The 21786-nt window shown below is 38.5% G+C and overlaps 1 protein-coding gene across 1 annotated transcript in view; it reads right to left on the bottom strand.

Moving 5' to 3' along the window:
- Nucleotides 1-21786, bottom strand: part of SMCHD1 (structural maintenance of chromosomes flexible hinge domain containing 1) — a 3546415-nt gene that overhangs the window by 2713791 nt on the left and 810838 nt on the right. The window contains exons 13-14 of the mRNA XM_044065561.1: nucleotides 14012-14209; nucleotides 12900-13013 (exon numbers count right to left, since the gene is read on the bottom strand). Coding sequence (XP_043921496.1) covers nucleotides 12900-13013; nucleotides 14012-14209 — 312 coding nt within the window. The remainder of the gene's footprint in view (nucleotides 1-12899; nucleotides 13014-14011; nucleotides 14210-21786) is intronic.

Here is a 21786-nt window from a genome sequence, read left to right as displayed (position 1 = left end):
ACAATTTTATATTTGTAAAAACATTATACATCACTTATAATATATCCAGTAAATGTTAGTCAACCATTACAGAGCTCATTCATTTCCTGCCTCTTTTAAACCTCATTCCTCCTCTGCATGTACTGATCCCATGCTTCCCATTTTTCCCTGTGTTAATTTGCTCCCACCCTTTTCTAAAAATCCCAGTTCCAATTGTTTTATTCTCTACTACTACTATCTTTGCTACTTCTAGTAAAGTAGGTTTAGACTTCGATTTCCATTTCTTGGTAATTGCTTTTTCGGCAATCATAATTAAACTCAGAAAGGCCTCACTATGTGTATCACAGCTCAGAAAATCATTTCCACCACAGTTACACCAATTTGCTCACCCAATCTCCAACAGAGTAGTCTGTGGGGAATCTTTCAAGTCTGCTAGCTCATTACAATTCCAGAAAATGTTTCCAGTTACCTCTTATTTCTCCATCACACCTCAAACGTTTGCTGTCTACCCGAGTAAAAATTCTTTGGAGTCTGTTTGGGGTATAAAAATACCAACACTTCCAAGCAAAGATCTAAAATCATCTAGTCTTTGTTGCATATTTGGGAGACATACATATATCCCCCATTGTTTCTTTGTGAATAGCTTATCTAATCTCTCTTCCCAATCCTTTCTAACCTCTTCTGATTGACTCTTATAGTTATCATGCAATATTTTATATGCTCTACTAATTATATCTTTCTTTCTTAACATCAACTACTGTTCTAGATTCTACTGAAAACATCACCAATGCTGGTTTTTTATTTAGGACCCCCCTATTTCTTTCTCTTTGCCTGCACTCTGATATGAATCCTTGACAGGGAAGGTAATATATTACCTGCACTCCAAATAAGTTATTGGTTTTCCCATTCTACTACCTTTCCCTCTCTAAATTTGCTCCCAATACCTTGGTTCCTTTTCCCAGTTTTCTCCAATAAATTCCAGCCCCCTCCTGTCTAGTGTGTCTTTATCCCTAATTGCATCCATATTAGCAGAATCCCCTTTCCCCATTGCCATGTTGGCTTAGTTCTTAGAATTCCTTCTACTACTTTATGAATATAATATTCGGCACGATTACTGTTATTCTCCTTAAAGGTCTGCATCCAAAATACCAGTCTCTCCTTATTTCTTGAGCTTCCACCCTGTTTTATCATTGTCTCTTTCCACTTTGAATTACAGTTTTCTGCTTGTGCTATGTATAGCAGCCTTGACTGTGTTGCCCTTCAAATTGGGTAACCCCAATCCACTGTTCTATTGGATGAATAAGCTTATCTCACTTGACTTGATGTCTTCCCCTCCAAGACAAAATCCTTCAACTCTGTTATCCACATCATCTCCACTTGTTAATAAAAATATGCATAATCTGTGTATAAGACTAAAGGGACTAAAAACATTTTAACTGCTTGTATCTTACTACCTATATTTTCTCAGTTTTTATATTATATTTTCTTTAAGAATCTTCCCACATATCCTTGGCTGCCACACCAGAATCATTTTATTCCATACACCTAAATACTTCATTTTATCATGTCCCCATAAGTACGTACATAATTTACCAGCAGTGCCTTTGCTTTAACTTCAATAATTTTGTATCCCAAAAAGATCTGAAACTGTCTCAGTATGTTTCACAGCACTGTAATGTCCTTTTCTGGTTTTGTCAGATATAAAATAATGTCATCTGCAAATACAGACAGCTTTTCTTGACTACCACACCAATTATATCCTCCCACCAGGTGGGAGATTGGCATAATGGTTAAGGTGTTTACCTTGCAAACACAGGGTGCAGGGTTTGATTCTCACATGGGGTAGTTGGCTAGGCTTAAAATGACTGTACCAAAAATAAAGCATGCACGAAAGCAGCTGCACGGCTCGATAGGTAATCCAAAAAGACAAAAGAGAATAGCCAGCAAAACATGACCCAATAAAGAAATAAACTTTTATTGGTAAAAAACCATAGTCCAAAGGGACAGCAAAGAATAATACAGACCGGTTTCGGCTGGTTAACTGTACACAGCCTTCCTCAGTGTGAAACTAGCAGATCCAAAGCTGTCATTAAATACACTACAAACAAAAATGATTGGTTAAACCTAAAGCTTGTCATTTAATCCTGGTGGGAATAAACCACCTAACTTAATAATCCATTTTTTCTCTTTAGAATTCAATAAAGAGTGCCAACCAGTTTTATTCACTTTTTTGCCATGAATGATGTCAATAATGGTAAAAAGAAAAGTGGCTGTAGGATGTGTTTGCTGATGTTTATATAGAGCGTTATGTATTCTGCCTTTTTTGATGTTGCTAATGTGCTCTGAAATTCTCAATCTTAATGGTCTAGAGGTTTGACCTATATAGAATGCCCCACATGTGCATGTGGCTAAATAAACAACCCAATCAGAGCTACAGTTAGCAAAAAACTTAGTATTGTATACAATGGAGGAATTTCTACTAGTGAATTCCTTGGTTTTGGAAATTTTGTTGCAATTGGTACAATGTCCACAAGGATAACATCCTACTGGTATGCTGCCAGTAAGGGTAGTTTGAATAGGTTCTGGAAGACCTGTATCATGTGTATGTTTGTAATGACTGAAGCAACTGCCCAGATTTCTGCCTTTCCTGAATGAAAAAAGGCATTGATTAGGAACAATGGTAGACAAATCATTGTCATACAATAATAGGTTCCAATGTCTGTGAATACTCTGGATTAGACTGTCCGAATTTCTACCATAGGTAGTGGTAAACCTGATTGGTTGAGGGGCAGATTGATGATCCGTCTTGTAGGATAATAAATCATCCCTATTCATATGGCTTACTTTATGTATAGCATCAAAAACATGCCCCATTTTATATCCCCTGGTCCTAAAACGTCTGGTTAAATCCCTACTTTGTTCTTGAAAAGAAGTCTCATCAGAGCAAATGCGTTTCATCCTGATGAATTGGGATTTTGGAATATTTTTAGAAATATGAGGGGGATGGAAGCTGGAGGCATGTAATATAGTGTTGTATTCGGGATGTTTCCTGTAGACTAGAGTCCCAAGGTTATGGTCAGGTAATCTATTAATGGATACATCTAGAAAAGTGATATGGCTATGCTCATAATGCAAAGTAAACTCAAGACCCCATTTATTATTATTGAGATATGCTAGAAAATCAAACAGCCCTTCGAGTTCACCCTTCCATACGGCCCAGCAATCATCAAGGTAGCGTCTCCAAATATCAAGCTGTTCCAAGTAAATGTTGTTATTGCTATTATATATAAGATCTTTCTCAACATAAGCCATATAGAGATCCGCATAGATGGGTGCAAAGGATGAACCCATGGCAGTACCCTTGGTCTGCCAATAACAAACGTCCTGATAAAAAAAGACATTGTTAGTCAAAACATAAGAGGCCATATCCAACAGGAATTCATTATATTCAGATGAATATAATCCAGAAGTGTTAAGCCAGTAAGACAGAGCTTCTAAACCACCAGAATGGGGAATGTTGGTATATAGGGTGCTTACATCAAAAGTACACATGCGCCAGTCAGGCTCTAGTTGTGTGTCAGAAATGATTTGTAAAAAATTGGTAGTATCTCGTAATCTTGAGCGAATGGAAAGTAGTAGGGGCTTAAGTTTATTGGTCAAAAAATGGGATAAAGGCTCGGTAATATATCCCCTACCTGATACAATTGGTCTGCCTGGGGGGTGTATGGGGTCCTTGTGTACCTTTGGCAAAAAAGATATATTGATTCAAAGAATCATGAACTAGAAGTTGGTGCATAGTATCACTGTCAATAATGGAAGCTTCCTTTGCATGGGACAAAAATTCTTGAATTTCATTTTGAAATCTAGACGTAGGATTGATAACCATTTTGGCATAATATTTTTCATCAGATAATTGTCTCATGGCTTCCTGATCATAGTATTGCCAATCTAGGACCACAACAGCACCCCCCTTGTCTGCTGAGATGATCACAATATCATGATTATTTTGTAGATCTATGATTGCCTTTTGTTCATGGATGGAAATGTTATTAGGTTTGATACTGGATACTGACCTGGCATAATGCAGATCTTTAAGAATGTTATTCTGGAACTGTAAAACAACAGGGTGCATAGGTGGAGTAAATTGTGATTTATGGTAGATAAATTTGTCTGAAAACCCAAAATCATTAGTGCAACCAAAAAACATTCTTAGATTGAGCAATCTACAGAAAGATACAACATCCTGTGCAAATGAGTCTTCAGCAACAAAAAAAAAAACAGGGACAAATGTTAACCCTTTATTAAGAATGGTGACTTCAGTTGGTGATAAAACATAGCTTGATAGATTTAAAACATTGTTATTCAATGGAAATTCTAGTTCTTCATCGCTAATTGAAGCAAACCTTGAATGCCGTTTATTGCCTTTGTGTTTCCTCCCCCCTCTTTTATACTTGTTCCTAAAGGGACCATTGGTGAGGCTCTTTTCGGTGAGGGTGACCCAGATGCAGTCTGCAATTCATTCTCCAGGCCAGAGGAAAGCTCATCAGTGGAGGAGCCAGTATCAGAAACATAATTCTTCAGGATAGATTTTGGTCTTTTCCTCTTTGAAGGGCGGTTTTGTTGTATATTAAATTTCACATGTTTAGTCGAACTAAAAGGGTTACTCCCCTGATAATCCGCCAAGTCTCTGTTGAATTTTTGGATTTTCTTTGATTTTAATTGGGTCTCTAGACTATTTAAGTCAGAAACTACCTTGTTGAGTTGTTTAGCAAAAAAAGTTTCATTTTCATAAGGTTTGACTTCATTAGCCAAACCCAAAACATGATACAGGTCTTCCAGAACCTATTCAAACTACCCTTACTGGCAGCATACCAGAAGGATGTTATCCTTGTGGACATTGTACCAATTGCAACAAAATTTCCAAAACCAAGGAATTCACTAGTAGAAATTCCTCCATTGTATACAATATTAAGTTTTTTGCTAACTGTAGCTCTGATTGGGTTGTTTATTTAGCCACATGCACATGTGGGGCATTCTATATAGGTCAAACCTCTAGACCATTAAGATTGAGAATTTCAGAGCACATTAGCAACATCAAAAAAGGCAGAATACATAACGCTCTATATAAACATCAGCAAACACATCCTACATCCACTTTTCTTTTTACCATTATTGACATCATTCATGGCAAAAAAGTGAATAAAACTGGTTGGCACTCTTTATTGAATTCTAAAGAGAAAAAATGGATTATTAAGTTAGGTGGTTTATTCCCACCAGGATTAAATGACAAGCTTTAGGTTTAACCAATCATTTTTGTTTGTAGTGTATTTAATGACAGCTTTGAATCTGCTAGTTTCACACTGAGGAAGGCTGTGTACAGTTAAACCAGCCGAAACCAGTCTGTATTATTCTTTGCTGTCCCTTTGGACTATGTTTTTTTACCAATAAAAGTTTATTTCTTTATTGGGTCATGTTTTGCTGGCTCTTCTCTTTTGTCTTTTTGGATTACCTATCGAGCCATGCAGCTGCTTCCGTGCATGCTTTATTTTTGGTACAGTGACTTTACTTTTTGCTTGCTGGAAGCCTGACCTTTTAGGGCTTTGATTTTTATCAAGCTCTTATACTTTGTATGATAACTCATTTTGGACTACCTACTGCCTTGGATTATCCATTTTTTCTCTCCAATTTTCAGCATATTATTTTTATATATTTTTTATATTACCATCTATGATGTCCTTTTTGGATGGTTTTGGCACTTTTTGATCAATACTACAATTTGTTTTTTTCTATGGACAATTATGCTTTGCATATAATTATACAGCCTTTGTGGGCTGTTCGAGGATTTCCTGGTTTTGGATCTATCATTTAAACTCTGGCTCTTGGCTGATGTGTATATTTTTATGGGCATTTGCTTCAACTTTATTTAATCTATGTACACTGATTTTGGTTGCCCAAGCGCACACCTATTACGGGCATTTGGTTTTCTCCATACGCTACCCACACTCAGGAAGTGCCGTTTTGACTGTTACACCTGTGTCTCAGTTGGGCGTTGGCGTGGCCCTGGTGCAGTCTGCTGTTCATTCGCAAGGTTGGATTTTTCCCCTTTTTTGGATTAAATCATCGTGGTGATTGCCTCCGAAACTATTTGGGACTTGATTTTTGATGAGTATATTGCATATTTTTTTAATTTTTTTGCTAATACGAATACTCATTTAAATGGGATATACTTATTTTTTGTTGTGACCGTTACATCTTCGTTTCTGGATGGAAGTGTTTATATATTAGCGATTGCCACATGCTTTCACTTGGATATATAACATTCTGGAACTAAATTTAGATCCATGGATATAGACAAACTATCGCAAATATTTGGTTGTGATTATCGAGCCATTTTTTTACTTATGTGCTTGAATTACTGGTTTCGCGAACCATCTTCAGTGTCTACAATTGTTGCAACCTTAAAGTATATTGGCTGGACTGGTCGATTTCTCCGTGTCGATCCACCTGATGGACATTTTTAATTGTTCTATAATTGTATAATTGGTCTATCTTTACACTGCCGTTGGCAGTAATTGTTTGTTTTTTGCTGTTTGGCTAAATCAAGAATATACATTTATAATATCTTTGCAGGTTTATGCAGGTTTAGGACAGGTTTCATGTTTTTACTTGCTTATTATTATTAGTTATGTGGTGTTTTCAACTATTTGACTCATTTTTTCATTACTTTATGCTTTGGATAAATTATATGATATAAATGTGTCTCCTGTTCAATAACCTTTTGATATTTATGATATTTCTTAACCTAGTTGGCAGTTTTTTTGCCTAATAGACCACACATTTTTAGTTAGATATTGTCCATATATTGGCGCTCTGTCATTGTTTGCTTAAATTCATCTAGATGTTATTATGAACCAGTGGATTGTCTTTTTCTACCGGCCAGCTCCTATATATTTTTTATAGCATCTCATTTATGTAACACACAGGTTTTCTCCATTCTCCATTGCATTTGGGTGATTTTAGATACTGTGACTAATACATTACCCTATGCTATATTTTGCCAGATATATTTAATATTGCACTTTTGTACTTTCATTGCTGTTTATGACTGGTTTATAATTTCCATTAACCAGCAATTGTTGTTTGGTTAATCCACCCATTGCCTAAATCTGAACTTAATACTAATACAATTTCATATGTGCAGTTTATACTCAATTTTGATCATTTTGGGCTATTACATACCCTAGGGTTAGCTCAGTTCAGTATTTTAACATTAGGTTAATTTGGTCTGTTTCCTATTTTGAAAGGCTTTGGTTTGCTCCTCCTGATAATTCGGCCTGTCTTTTCTCTTATTTTAATTTTCCTGTTACACCACGTTGTGGGATATTATGATTTGGGTCTCCAGTTATTTTGAGTCTTTTTCTACTCACGTTGTGTCAGACTGACCACTATATGCCCTATTTCCATTTATTTGGATCCTTGTCCAATTTGAACCACTGACTAGTTCCAATTTATGAGACGTGGTCCATTTATTATTGGGTCCACTATTGTCTCTTTATATGACATAGCCTTTGAGCTATTATTGTCTATTTGTATAAAAATTTTTTTCATCAAGTGTCATGGATCTTCTCAGTTTGGTTTCGGGTCTATCCTTTGAAAGAGAGGACCTAAGAGTTTTTGGATTGGGACCCAGCACTAATGACACTAATATGGATGAACCTATAGGGTCTGAAACAATTTGTAATTTGGCATTTGACAAACTACACAAACATCTTAGGTTATTAAGATCTAATGTTTGGCATGCAAAATTATTTAAAGCCTATATTGCTAAAGACATCACCCCACGTGGGTTAAGAGTAAGGATCCAGCCTTTAGTGGCAGAAATCGATGATGATCTATCACATGAATGGGCTGGTATCCAACACCAAGCCAGTATGTCTTTTGTTAAGGCTCTAAATAAATACTATGAGCGTGTCATTGACAAGGAAGTTAATACAGTTTTGGGTTTGGCTAATGAAGTCAAACCTTATGAAAATGAAACTTTTTTTTGCTGAACAACTCAACAAGGTAGTTTCTGACTTAAATAATCTGGAGACCCAATTAAAATCAAAGAAAATCCAAAAATTCAACAGAGACTTGGCGGATTATCAGGGGAGTAACACTTTTAGTTCGACTAAACATGTGAAATTTAATATACAACAAAGCCGCCCTTCAAAGAGGAAAAGACCAAAATCTATCCTGAAGAATTATGTTTCTGATACTGGCTCCTCCACTGATGAGCTTTCCTCTGGCCTGGAGAATGAACTGCAGACTGCATCTGGGTCACCCTCACCGAAAAGAGCCTCACCAGGGGTCCCTTTAGGAACAAGTATAAAAGAGGGGGGAGGAAACACAAAGGCAATAAACGGCATTCAAGGTTTGCTTCAATTAGCGATGAAGAACTAGAATTTCCATTGAATAACAATGTTTTAAATCTATCAAGCTATGTTTTATCACCAACTGAAGTCACCATTCTTAATAAAGGGTTAACATTTGTCCCTGTTTTTTTTGTTGCTGAAGACTCATTTGCACAAGATGTTGTATCTTTCTGTAGATTGCTCAATCTAAGAATGTTTTTTGGTTGCACTAATGATTTTTAGTTTTCAGACAAATTTATCTACCATAAATCACAATTTACTCCACCTATGCACCCTGTTGTTTTACAGTTCCAGAATAACATTCTTAAAGATCTGCATTATGCCAGGTCAGTATCCAGTATCAAACCTAATAACATTTCCATCCATGAACAAAAGGCAATCATAGATCTACAAAATAATCATGATATTGTGATCATCTCAGCAGACAAGGGGGTGCTGTTGTGGTCCTAGATTGGCAATACTATGATCAGGAAGCCATGAGACAATTATCTGATGAAAAATATTATGCCAAAATGGTTATCAATCCTACGTCTAGATTTCAAAATGAAATTCAAGAATTTTTGTCCCATGCAAAGGAAGCTTCCATTATTGACAGTGATACTATGCACCAACTTCTAGTTCATGATTCTTTGAATCAATATATCTATTTTTTGCCAAAGGTACACAAGGACCCCATACACCCCCCAGGCAGACCAATTGTATCAGGTAGGGGATATATTACAAAGCCTTTATCCCTTTTTTTGACCAATAAACTTAAGCCCCTACTACTTTCCATTCGCTCAAGATTACGAGATACTACCAATTTTTTACAAATCATTTCTGACACACAACTAGAGCCTGACTGGCGCATATGTACTTTTGAAGTAAGTGCCCTATATACCAACATTCCCCATTCTGGTGGTTTAGAAGCTCTGTCTTACTGGCTTAACACTTCTGGATTATAATCATCTGAATATAATGAATTCCTGTTGGATATGGCCTCTTATGTTTTGACTAACCATGTCTTTTTGTATCAGGACGTTTGTTATTGGCAGACCAAGGGTACTGCCATGGGTTCATCCTTTGCACCCATCTATGCGGATCTCTTTATGGCTTATGTTGAGAAAGATCTTATATATAATAGCAATAACAACATTTACTTGGAACAGCTTGATATTTGGAGACGCTACCTTGATGATTGCTGGGCCGTATGGAAGGGTGAACTCGAAGGGCTGTTTGATTTTCTAGCATATCTCAATAATAATAAATGGGGTCTTGAGTTTACTTTGCATTATGAGCATAGCCACATCACTTTTCTAGATGTATCCATTAATAGATTACCTGACCATAACCTTGGGACTCTAGTCTACAGGAAACATCCCGAATACAACACTATATTACATGCCTCCAGCTTCCATCCCCCTCATATTTCTAAAAGTATTCCAAAATCCCAATTCATCAGGATGAAACACATTTGCTCTGGCAAGAGTAGGGATTTAACCAGACGTTTTAGGACCAGGGGATATAAAATGGGGCATGTTTTTGATGCTATACATAAAGTAAGCCATATGAATAGGGATGATTTATTATCCTACAAGACGGATCATCAATCTGCCCCTCAACCAATCAGGTTTACCACTACCTATGGTAGAAATTCGGACAGTCTAATCCAGAGTATTCACAGACATTGGAACCTATTATTGTATGACAATGATCTGTCTACCATTGTTCCTAATCAATGCCTTTTTTCATTCAGGAAAGGCAGAAATCTGGGCAGTTGCTTCAGTCATTACAAACATACACATGATACAGGTCTTCCAGAACCTATTCAAACTACCCTTACTGGCAGCATACCAGTAGGATGTTATCCTTGTGGACATTGTACCAATTGCAACAAAATTTCCAAAACCAAGGAATTCACTAGTAGAAATTCCTCCATTGTATACAATATTAATTTTTTTGCTAACTGTAGCTCTGATTGGGTTGTTTATTTAGCCACATGCACATGTGGGGCATTCTATATAGGTCAAACCTCTAGACCATTAAGATTGAGAATTTCAGAGCACATTAGCAACATCAAAAAAGGCAGAATACATAACGCTCTATATAAACATCAGCAAACACATCCTACAGCCACTTTTCTTTTTACCATTACTGACATCATTCATGGCAAAAAAGTGAATAAAACTGGTTGGCACTCTTTATTGAATTCTAAAGAGAAAAAATGGATTATTAAGTTAGGTGGTTTACTCCCACCAGGATTAAATGACAAGCTTTAGGTTTAACCAATCATTTTTGTTTGTAGTGTATTTAATGACAGCTTTGAATCTGCTAGTTTCACACTGAGGAAGGCTGTGTACAGTTAACTCTGTATTATTCTTTGCTGTGCCTTTGGGCTATGGTTTTTTACCAATGAAAGTTTATTTCTTTATTGGGTCATGTTTTGCTGGCTCTTCTCTTTTGTCTTTTAGGCTTAAAATGACCCACAACGGCAGTTAGCCTAGTAATAATCTATGAACCTAAATTTCTGAGTCCCTTATTTTCTTTGCCAATAGTTCTAAATATAATGCAAATAAAGGGGAGAGAGGACACCCCTGCCTGGTTCCTCTGCTCAAGCAGTGGTTATAAAAGAGGACCCCACCCACTTTAATTTTCGCCTCCAATCCTTCATATATCCTCCTAATCAACCTTACAATTTTATCAGGGAATGCAAATGCTTCCACTGCTCTGCTCAAAATCCCAGCTTACTCTGTCAAATGCTTTCGCTACATCAAGACCCACCAACAACAGCGGTATTTTCTTACATTCTGCTTCCTCTGGTTCAAATTCACATGTTCAGTTCTTTCCAAGTGTGTCTCTTGTAGCATAACTATTTGCACTCTACATTTTTAATATAGTTCACTGCGCTTTCTTTTATGTACTCATTTGTAAGACCATTAACATTTAAAGACATTATAAAAAGCATCATATTCTTGAGGGATTATTATTCCCACCTTTTAACAAAAAAGTTGTTGTACATAAAATGTGTAGGTTCAGTTTCTGTGTTACATGCATGTACTGCTTTGCAGGTTAATCTTTCATACAGTTGTTTCATGTCATCTCCATTTGAGCCTCTGTCACATCTTAAGAGAACTTTTTGTTTTATTGAAAACCCTCAAATAAAAATACACACACACACCCAATACCCCACCTAAAACTTGTTAACACTAACACACAAAACTGTGTACATCTTCAAATACTGAATTTTTACCTTCCTAATAGGAAGAGATGTTCAAAATAAGAGCCCCCCCACCCTCAGACTCTAGCTAACCTAAAATAAAGGTTATCCATGCTAAGATGCATGGTACAGCCTGTGGTTCTATTAAGATATGTCTGGTTTTGTCTTACTTTTATAGCGCTTAGGTCTTTTTAAATTTTTCTGTTTTTTTAAGTGGCTGAGGTATGTCTGGGGAATCAGGGTCCATCATCTTGTAGTGGGCCAAGAGTTTCAGGTGCTGAGTCTCCTGAAAAAGTACTTAGCAAGGACAAATGGGATCTCAACATCTTGGATACAAACTGTCAAATGGAATAGACCTAGTTGTGTTCCGCTCCTATGTGGAAAAGGCACTGGGTATGCAACGCTTTGTACAAGATTTTCCTACAACACTCACAATTACCTCTCCTAAGTGACATCTTATATCGGTAAGCAAAACACTTTACAAAGGTAAAAGAAGGTTCCCCAGTGGGGCACTTATCCGTTTACTTGAAGCAATAGTATACCAACAACCTAATGACAGTCGGATGGATACACAACCTGCAATCTGGTTGGTGGCAGAATACTCTGAGGAGTTATGCTCGTGCATCTGCTTATATACCCCATACTTTTACAAGCTAAGGTCAGACATCAGACCCAAGATCTTCATAAGGTAAAGCTTAGATACTTCTGCTGGACATCAGGGGTAATAACCCATTGATTAGGAATACTGCAACAGTGATTTCAGTCAGGACATCATCCAAAAGGCATGCCAAGGGCAGCTTGGTGGAGGATAGGAATGAGAACAGCTGTAAAACAATGACATAGAGAACATGCAAACTGTGAACAGAAATAACTACAGACAGTAAACTACAGAACTAAGTGCGCTGAGACAGTAGTGATAACCAATGTATCACAATTCACTATCAGAAAATTATACAGTAAAATAAATTATATTAATCATCGACACATGTGAATGAAATGTAGCACTGCAATTCTCAAACAGTTCCTCAGTACATTAAAATCTAATGCTAGCATGTTAATAGATCTATGTATAAGGAGAGGCAATTTCTTTATGTTGATGCGCTTCTGCCCTACAAAAATGTCATAAGTGAAATGCTGAACACAGAATACAACTTTTTTCTGAAACTGAGACCGACTAAAATTTTATGTATACAGTGGGTTCCTACTGTTTTCTTTACTTTTTCTAAACATGCCTGATACATGTAACAATATGAAGATGTGTTATGAATGGCTGTGAAAGAAATACAAAAAAGTTTTAAATAAGACCTTACCACAACAATTTGGACTTCTCCTCCAGTAGCATATACATCTCCATCATGATATCCATACAAAAGAAAATGAACAATGCTTCCATAGATTATTGGCTGTGTTTTGATGGTCTTAACCTAAGAAACACAAGGTATCAATTGAGGTTTTACGTAAAGTTAACACTACATGAATATGACTATACAGTACATCTTGAATGTTACATTAATATATCCAAGTATTTTTTTGCATGAACTATGACTTCACTGATAACTATACCACTTTCCTGACAGATGCATAAAAAATGGCAAACTTCACATTAATACAGTGACATGGCAACTTGACAACTATGTTTTGGACTACTACTTTTTTCTTTATTGTTCTCTCTTTTGACCTCCCCCCAGTGACCATCAAGAAACTAGCCCTACTGGCCCAAACACTCCTCCTGACTTTCTCTGTCTTAGGAGACCAGAAGGACAAGAGATAGCAACTGCAGTCATCAATCAGCATGGGTTAACAAACATTTTTGGTATGCCTATTAAAATTCCCTTTTGATTAGAAAGCATGTGTCAGTGTCTTCTATGATGGACCAAGTGCAAATGTGTGCTCTGTACACCCCCAATTCAAGCTTGACTGCATGAACACTCCCAGGAAGACACATGTTATGTAGAGTTTGTAATACAAGAGCTGCAGTTCTGGAACTTCTCTTACAGTAGGACTCCACCATCCCACAAGACGGGCAACTCACTCCCATCATTCAGTACATTCTATATTAATAGAGCCTGGGTCATCCAGGGTATAGTTAGTGTTAAAACCTCTGTGCTGCAGCCTTGGCTATACTTCAACAGTTTTACAAAACACTGAAGATATATTTTCACAGTGTAACAAATGAACATGTTCTGTGTTTTCCCATAAATTTGCCATGAGACAATTAAAAATCATCACAGCTAAAAAAAACATTAAAACAATACAATTTAAGCAAACTTTCATAAACAAATTTATCAACGAATCTGTGCAACTGCATGATGACATTGTCCACATGACTAACAAAATATTCTGAAGAAAATTAAATAATGAATCTCATGCAAATGACATTCTGTGTACAAAAGAAGTGCAACATCAAATAAAGGAAACTTACAAGCTGTCCAGCTTTGTATGTTTTGCCATCCCACTCAATGGCTGTATACTGACACCAAGGGTGCTGCATTCTTTTAGCTGGCAATTCATGTCGTGTTACAATTCCTTTGAAGCCACAAAACTTGATTTGTTTGTCATATTTCTCATGACATTCCTTAAGCCACGAAGCAAATTCTCTATCAATTTTCATTCGCTGTTCCTGTAAAAAAGAAAAAAAAAAAAAAAACACGTCAACTGCAAAGTAGGAGAAATTTCGGGAAAAAAAAAACAAACAAAAAGCAAACACGCGATATAAATGCGAAATATAGCAAAACTTACTTAGCAAGCAGACTTTAGAAATACTAAATATCTCATTGGTCAAACCACAGAAATACTAAGCTGATAATACTGCTTAAAATCCAATAAAAAACAAAAAAGATATTGCAACATTTGCTGACTCAAGTAAAGCAATGCATTTTCCTGCCAGTCTTTCCTTACATTTTTGAGTAATAACTACAGCACAAATACACTTACTTTCCTACAGTGATGCTACCATGGAATAGAGTATGGTGTATCCATACACTTTAATTGGGCAGCTTCACACATGAAGTGGTTATGATCAAATTAAAATCTAAAGACAACTCATTTTTCTTGTGCTGACACCACTGAGGTTATTAAAGTTCACTATTTTTACTCTGTGATATCAGCGTATGGAGAATACAAATTTTAAAAGTATTTTTGGTACTTGCATATTATCACGACGCAACCACATTTTCGTGGTTGCGAAATGCGCATACCCCCACAGAAAACAATGCTTGAAATAGTGGAAACTGTTACTGTTAAGTCAGCAGTAGCGGCAAAAAATTTACCTTGCTTTTAGGAACAGAAACAACTTGGGAAATCTTCATGTTTTGCGTGTGTTACAGATGCACGATTGAGTTATCATGGCTGCTTTTGTAGTGTTTGTTGGATTCTTTTGAGTTTGTGCAAGGAAGTCTTCAGACAATGAAAACAAAGGCACAGAGAATTTGTTTGTTAAACTTGTTCATTTTTAACCACTGTTTTAAGCGATGTTTAAAAGAACCATTACATTGTAATGATTGTAAATTATGATGGTGGATGACGTTGACAGCTGATTCTCCGGTTGTTTCTAAATCAGTAAGTTGGTAGTACTGAGGTGTTTTGCATTGTGAAGGTGCCGTGTTCTGATAAAGACACTTTGTAGTACAATGATCACTGATTTCATTAATGCTGTAATGATGCGGGGTGCTCAGTCTGTTGTTTGGTATTACTTTGTAGTGGGAATAATAGTAGTTAGTAGTTCTTGCCACGAGAAATAAATGTGCAGCAGGCGGACTTGAAATAACAAATAGTGGCAGTAAGGTGCAAACAGAAACACGAGCAGTAATTTTTTTAACATTTTATTCATATCAGTACATGCAAAACAAAATGTAGTGCTACAGGGCACACATTATATGACATTTCAACAACTGTAATGACCATATTTCATGATCATTAAGCACCTGGAGCTGCTGTTAAAAATCTGGTTGTGATAATACGCAAGTACCATTTTTTCTTATACAAAAGAAGCTAAAAATGTTCACTGCTAGGTGAAAGTACCGTTTGTCAGTCCATGCACCACACACTGTGATGCAAAAGTAACCATGTCATTCTAATGCTTATCACCTCCTATCCTCAACTCTCTCATTAACCTACCAATCATCTTAGTATTTCCAAAGACTATCTCATCTCTGAGCAACTTGCCAATTTCACAGTTCAGTTGTCAGAACTGTTGCCAAAACTGTCAACTGTTTGATGGCATTTGCACCTTCTTTTTGGTTGTATGTTTTCATACTAGGACAACCTTCACACAGATCATTCTCATTTATGGCTGTATCTTGCTTTACGTCATAGCTCCAACCCAATAGTTTTATGCTGCTAACAATACGTCTCATTTTTTAATACTGTATGTTATCTCTGCATTGCTTGTAAAATGCAATGAAAATTTTCACACATCCAGTCAAAGCAGTACAATCCAGATACTGAAGCATAGTGCTTTTTACAACAGAATAGCACTATATTGCTAAAATGTGTACTGCAGCTCACAACAAGATGCAGAACATCACAGCTACTCCAATTATTATTTTTGGAATTATTTTAAAATAAATGCATGCTACTAATCCATTCCTATGAAGTGTAATGCAAAATATCATGACTCCAGTCAGAAAAGCGCAATTCGGATATTTTAAAACAGTGTTTATTACCACTAAAGCTATGTTGTTAAAATGTATGAACCATTTCAGGAAATGTAAAACAGATTGTCACAGCTCCAAGCCAATCAGAGAAGTACTAGAAAGTCAAACACACACAGCCAACAACAGGCTTAAATGTATGAACTCAAAACACATGCACACAGATTTGCAATCTGATACATATATTCACTGCTTATTATCAAGATATTTCTAACAGTGCAGAATCTGAATCGCTTCTTTAAAAAAAAGTTTCTTAAAATTACAAAACCACACACAAAAACGCACTGATGTCATCTGTTAAGCACAATAATCCCATCCAAGGTGGGTGCTCCAACTAAACAATTGATCATCCAGGGTTGGAGAGAACATCCACCTGTGGCATATATCAGGCATTTCCCTGAAACATCAGGCCTGGGGGCATTACTATTACCACAAAGGCTAGACAACAGCAGCAATTTCTAGTTATTTATTAAAATAAAACCATGACAGACGCACAGTTATGTGCAACAGTCATAAAATTCAGATGACTGAATCAGCTTTTGTTTTCTAAATTTTGTCAAATAGATATGCTAAAGACAATGGGAAAGGGCAGTTGCTTTACACAGATTACAGTTAAGCAAAATATGCACTCGTCAAGTGACAGGTGAAGCTACTCACCTATCAAAGTGACCAAGGCCATCCTCCAGGACAGCTAAAGTACAGTTGTGTACACTTACCATAAATGTAGATGTTAGAGTGTATTCACTGTTGCAGTCATCACACTTGGGTTATCTGCCTGCAGGTAGCCCTCAGTCGGCCTGAATACCAGAGTCTTAGTATTTCTGCGTCGGATGATGTTGCTTCTTCCATGATGCCAGGTCATCAGGGGTATAAAAACAGGCAGCCTACGCCATTACATCAGTTTTTCTTGCCCCAAATGTCAGGAGCCCCCAAATAGGGAGCTAGTATATGGTGTGGAAACCACCATCAGTAAAAAGTAAATACCAATACCATTAGGAATAGCCACAGAAAGGAGATAGAAAGATAGAGAAAACCAGGGGGCTGGAGGGAGGGAAACCAGGACTGCAACAGTGAATACACTCAACATCTACATTTATGATAAGTGTACACAACTGTACTATGTTCTTCGTGTTTCACTGTGCAGTCATCACACTTGGGTTGATTCCCAAAGCTGAGAAAGGGTGGAGGCAGTCAAGAAGAGTTAGGGCTGGCTAGTAGGCCCTGCAAGACTGCTGTAGCAAATCCTGCCCTGGATTTGGAAAAGATAGAAAAGTGGTAATGCTTGATGAAGGTGTATACAGAACTCCAGGAAGCAGCTTCCAGAATGTCCCTGGTAGGGACTCCCCTGAGAAATGGTGTAGACGTAGAAGTAGCCATAGTGGAATGTGTTCTGACCCCCTGAGGGGTGGGTTTTCCATGGTGCTTGTAGCAGAAATGAATGCAGTGTGCTAACCATTTGGAAATGGCTTGTTTAGAAATGGCCTTACCCTCTGCCTCTGTTGCAAAGCTGACTCTAGCAACTGGTCAGATTTTCTGAAAGGTTTAGTCCCATCAAGGTAGAACCTGAGCTGTCTGTGCATGTCCAAAGAGTTCAGGATCCTTTCCCCTTTATTCTGAGGGTTAGGGAAGAAGGTTGGCAAATGGATGGATTGGTTTATGGCCACACTGGACACCACCTTAGGCATAAAGGATGTGTTAGTCCTGAGGGAAACCCTGTCAGCATGGAAGACAAAGGGTTCCACCATCAGTGCCTGTAGCTCAGACACTCTTCTAGCTGAAGTAATGGCTAGAAGCAAGGCTGTTTTCCAAGAGAGGAATTTTAACTCTGCTGAAGCAGCAGGTTCAAAAGGTGGACACGTGATCTTTTCCAGTAAAAAGTTAAGGTCCCAATAAGGGGTGGGTGCTCTTCTTAGGGGCCTTAAGTTGTTGGCCCCTCTCAGGAACTGTTTGATGAGAGGGTGAGAAAATAGAGGTGGCTCAGTATTGTAATGAGCCGAAATGGCAGAGGCATGAATCTTAATGGAGGAGAAGGATGGGCCTCTGTGGAGCAGCTCTGCTAGGTAATCCAGGATTAGAGGTAAGGAGGGCACTGCTGTCTCCTTTCCTTTAGACTGAATCCAAGAACAATATCGTTTTCATTTTTCCGCATAGGATTTCCAATTACTAGGCCTTCTGGCTTCAAGAATGATGTTCAGCACCTGCTTACTTAGGGTTGCTGGTAGAGTATTCAAGGAATAAGCCAGGCTGCAAGATTTAGGGTTTGCAACTGTGGATGCAAAATCTGTCCCTCCTGCTGTGACAGCAGGGTAGGGGTCTGGTGTAGGTGCCAGGGTGGCGTTGTTTTCAGGTTGCACAAGAGTGGGTACCAGTGCTAGCGTGGCCAGTCCAGGCTATGAGTTGTCTATGCACATCCAAAGTGTGTAGCACCTTCTCAATGGTGGACTGTGGAGAAGGGAAAAAAAGCGGGCAAATGAATAGACTGACTTAGGGACAACTCATTCACCACCTTGGACATAAAAGAAGGATTAGTATGCAAGGGCACCCTGTCCTTGTGAAAAACCAAAAAAGAAGGACACGCCATAAGAGCTTGAAGTTCAGACACCTATCTGGCAGAAATAAGGGCCAACAAATGAATTGTCTTCCAAGAGCAGTGTTGCAAGGAAACTAAAGCTGCAGGCTGAAAAGAAGCCTGAGGGAATGTAAACTGCCCGAAGAGTCACTTGATACTGAATAGCAAGATCCCACACTAGGAGTGCCAACCAACAAAGATAAGATCTTGTCCCCCCCTCGTTTGCTGATATACCACATCACTATGGTACTGTCTGTAAATAGGTCCTGAGGAGCAAACAGGATGAAAATCCTGAAGCGCCAGCCGAAGAGCACTCTTCTCTTTGACACTGATGTTCTCTTTCTGTTGAAGAGGCAATCACATCCCATGCACCTTTAGGGAGCCAAAAGCTTCTCCCCATCCAAAGTCTGAAGCTTCTGTGAACAGCAGGATAAAAAGAGAGCCCTGGATTTAGAGACAACTGCTGGATCCACCAGTGAAGTTCTTTCTTGAGAAAGGTAGAAGAGGAACTTCAAATTCTAGGGGATGCGCATGCTGAAGCCAAACTGACTTCAGAAACCACTGAAACTTTCTCATTTGGAGTCTGGCCAGATGGGGCATAGGGATAGTGGATGCCATGAACCCCAGTGGTCTCAAATTCCCTGGCTGTTATAGAAGTCAGAGGAAGTAGAGTCTGAAAGAAGGAAATGAGTGTTAAAACTTTGGGAGGGGGCAGGATGCCAACATAGGCACAGTCTGTATTGTGCATCCTAGAAAAACATGGTCGTGAGAAGGAGTTAAAAAGAAAAGACTTTTTGAACATTACTGTGAACCCCAGACTTTGCAGAAGAGAAATAGTAAAGTGAGGATTGTGCAATAGGATCTCTGGAGAGGATGCCTGCAATAGAAGCTTGTCCAAGTTAGGAAATACTTGGATCCCCTGTATCCTGAAAAAAAAACAATCACAGGAGTGAGGCATTTGGCAAATACCCTTGGGGCAGTACAAATGCCAAAGGGTAAAGCATAAAACTGAAAATGCCAAGAAGCAAAAGAGAAATGTAAAAACTTCCTGAAAATGGGATAGGTCGGGATATGGAGATAAACATAATTCAGATCCAGAGACACCATGCAACCCCTGCGGAAGCAAAATAGGGAACAAAGTCTGAAGAGGGAACATTCAAAAGGAGTGCTCCTTTAGAAAAGTGTTTAGATGAGACAGGTCTAGAATAGGTCTCTAAGTACCCTTTTTCCTGGGTACTAGAAACATCCTGGAGTAAAACCCCTTCCCCCTTTGGGACACAAGCACCTCTTGAATAGTACCTGGAGTCAAAAGGTCCAGAAGCACCTCTGGAAAGGAGGTGAGTTGTTCCTGAGGGGGTTGAGGAATACCCATAAAAGAGGAAAGGATTTCCAGACCATGAAATACTCCTGGTGAATAATGGACAGGACCCAGGAATCTTGAGTAATCTGTAACCAAACAGGAAGACAGAGAAAGGTGAAGAGAAAAGTCACTGGGAAGAATAAGATAGTCAGACAGCACCTGGTTTGCTTGGAAAAGAAAACTTCTGAGGCACAAAAGTCTGAGTAGCCTTAGCAGGAGGAGCCCACTTGGCACCCTTCATACATTTAGGAGGAGGGTGAGATTGCCTGTGAATAAAAGTTGTCTCACTAGGGGAGTTTCTCTGAAATTTAGGCACAGGAGAAACAAACATGTGTTTATGTTCCTATAAAACCTTGCCCTTCTCCAGAATGGACAAACATAGCAGCAGCAGCTTCACCAAACAAGTGTGCATTATCAAGGGGGGCATCCCATCAACTTAGCCTTAATATCATTAGGCAAAGGTTGAATCTGAAGCCAAGATTACCTCCTCATCACTGACCCAAAAGCAACAGCCCTAGAAGAAGCATCTGCTGCATCATAATTGCACTTGATGGAATGATGAGCCACCTGGGTGGAAGTCCCTAACAGTGAAAGGGCAGAAGTTTTACCCTCAAAGATTAGAAGATCAGAAATAACCTAAGAGGCCTGGGATAGAACAGTCAACAAATACCTGGACATACGAGTCTGATAACAGCCCTGTAAGCCAAGGTAGCAGAAGTATAAACCTTCTTGCTTAGCCTATGGTCCTGCTATCTAACAGAGGGCAGCAACTTGGTTGAAGGAAGCACCTGAGAGGGCTTGTCAGAAGCTACAGACACCACCGACGAGACAGCAGATGGACACCTGTACAAAAATTTACAGTCCTCAGGCACCCTATAGAATCTATCATGTTTCTTAGGAGCAGGGGGTTAAAAGTCTGAAGATTTGGAAACACTGGAAAATGCATCCAACAAGGCAGCCAAAACAAGAGGAACAGCAGCAGGTTTAGGAGAATCCATCTGCAGCAATTCATACCTTGTTTTATGTACCTCAGCAACCTGAAAACAAAATCATTTAAACCCCATCATCCTGGAGATCATGTCCCCAAAAGAAATCTCTTCAAAAGGAGCATCAGGACTGGTAGATTCCTCTCTCTGAACCACAGTCCAAAGGAGATGGAAGAGTAAGCAAGGGGATTCCCCATCGAAATCCAGCTTCTTCTTAGAAGGATCCTGTTCCCTGGCTCTTTTAAGGGGGGTAGAGGACCAAGGGGAAGCTAAAACAAAAACTCCCAGAGGAGGTTTCAATGCCATAAATGCACTAAACAAGCCGTGAGTGAAGGCCTGTCATTAACTCTGTGGATCCTTAAGAGCAGGAGTAATATGTTTACTCTTTCGCTTTTCCTTGAATGGGACTGTAATCCAGTAATCCTCAGAAGAAGCAAAAGGAATGAACCATGACCATCCAGAAAGTTGTCTATTTCACAAATTGGTTTAGATGGCTGAAGCACAAGAGGAGCCTGAGCTCCCCATTTTTCTTCAGAACCAAAAAGAATCTGGAGTAGTCTCTGGATCTCCACTAGTCTGGCGGGACCTCCTGGATGACTTACCTGCACAAAAGCTTTGTGACTTCCTGAG

The sequence above is a fragment of the Protopterus annectens genome, chromosome 3.part0 (genome assembly GCF_019279795.1).
Source record: "Protopterus annectens isolate FY-2018-M chromosome 3.part0, PAN1.0, whole genome shotgun sequence".
In the NCBI taxonomy this organism is placed as follows: domain Eukaryota; kingdom Metazoa; phylum Chordata; order Ceratodontiformes; family Protopteridae; genus Protopterus; species Protopterus annectens.
The sequence above is the reverse complement of the archived record's forward strand: the minus strand, read 5'-3'. Positions and strand labels throughout refer to the sequence as shown.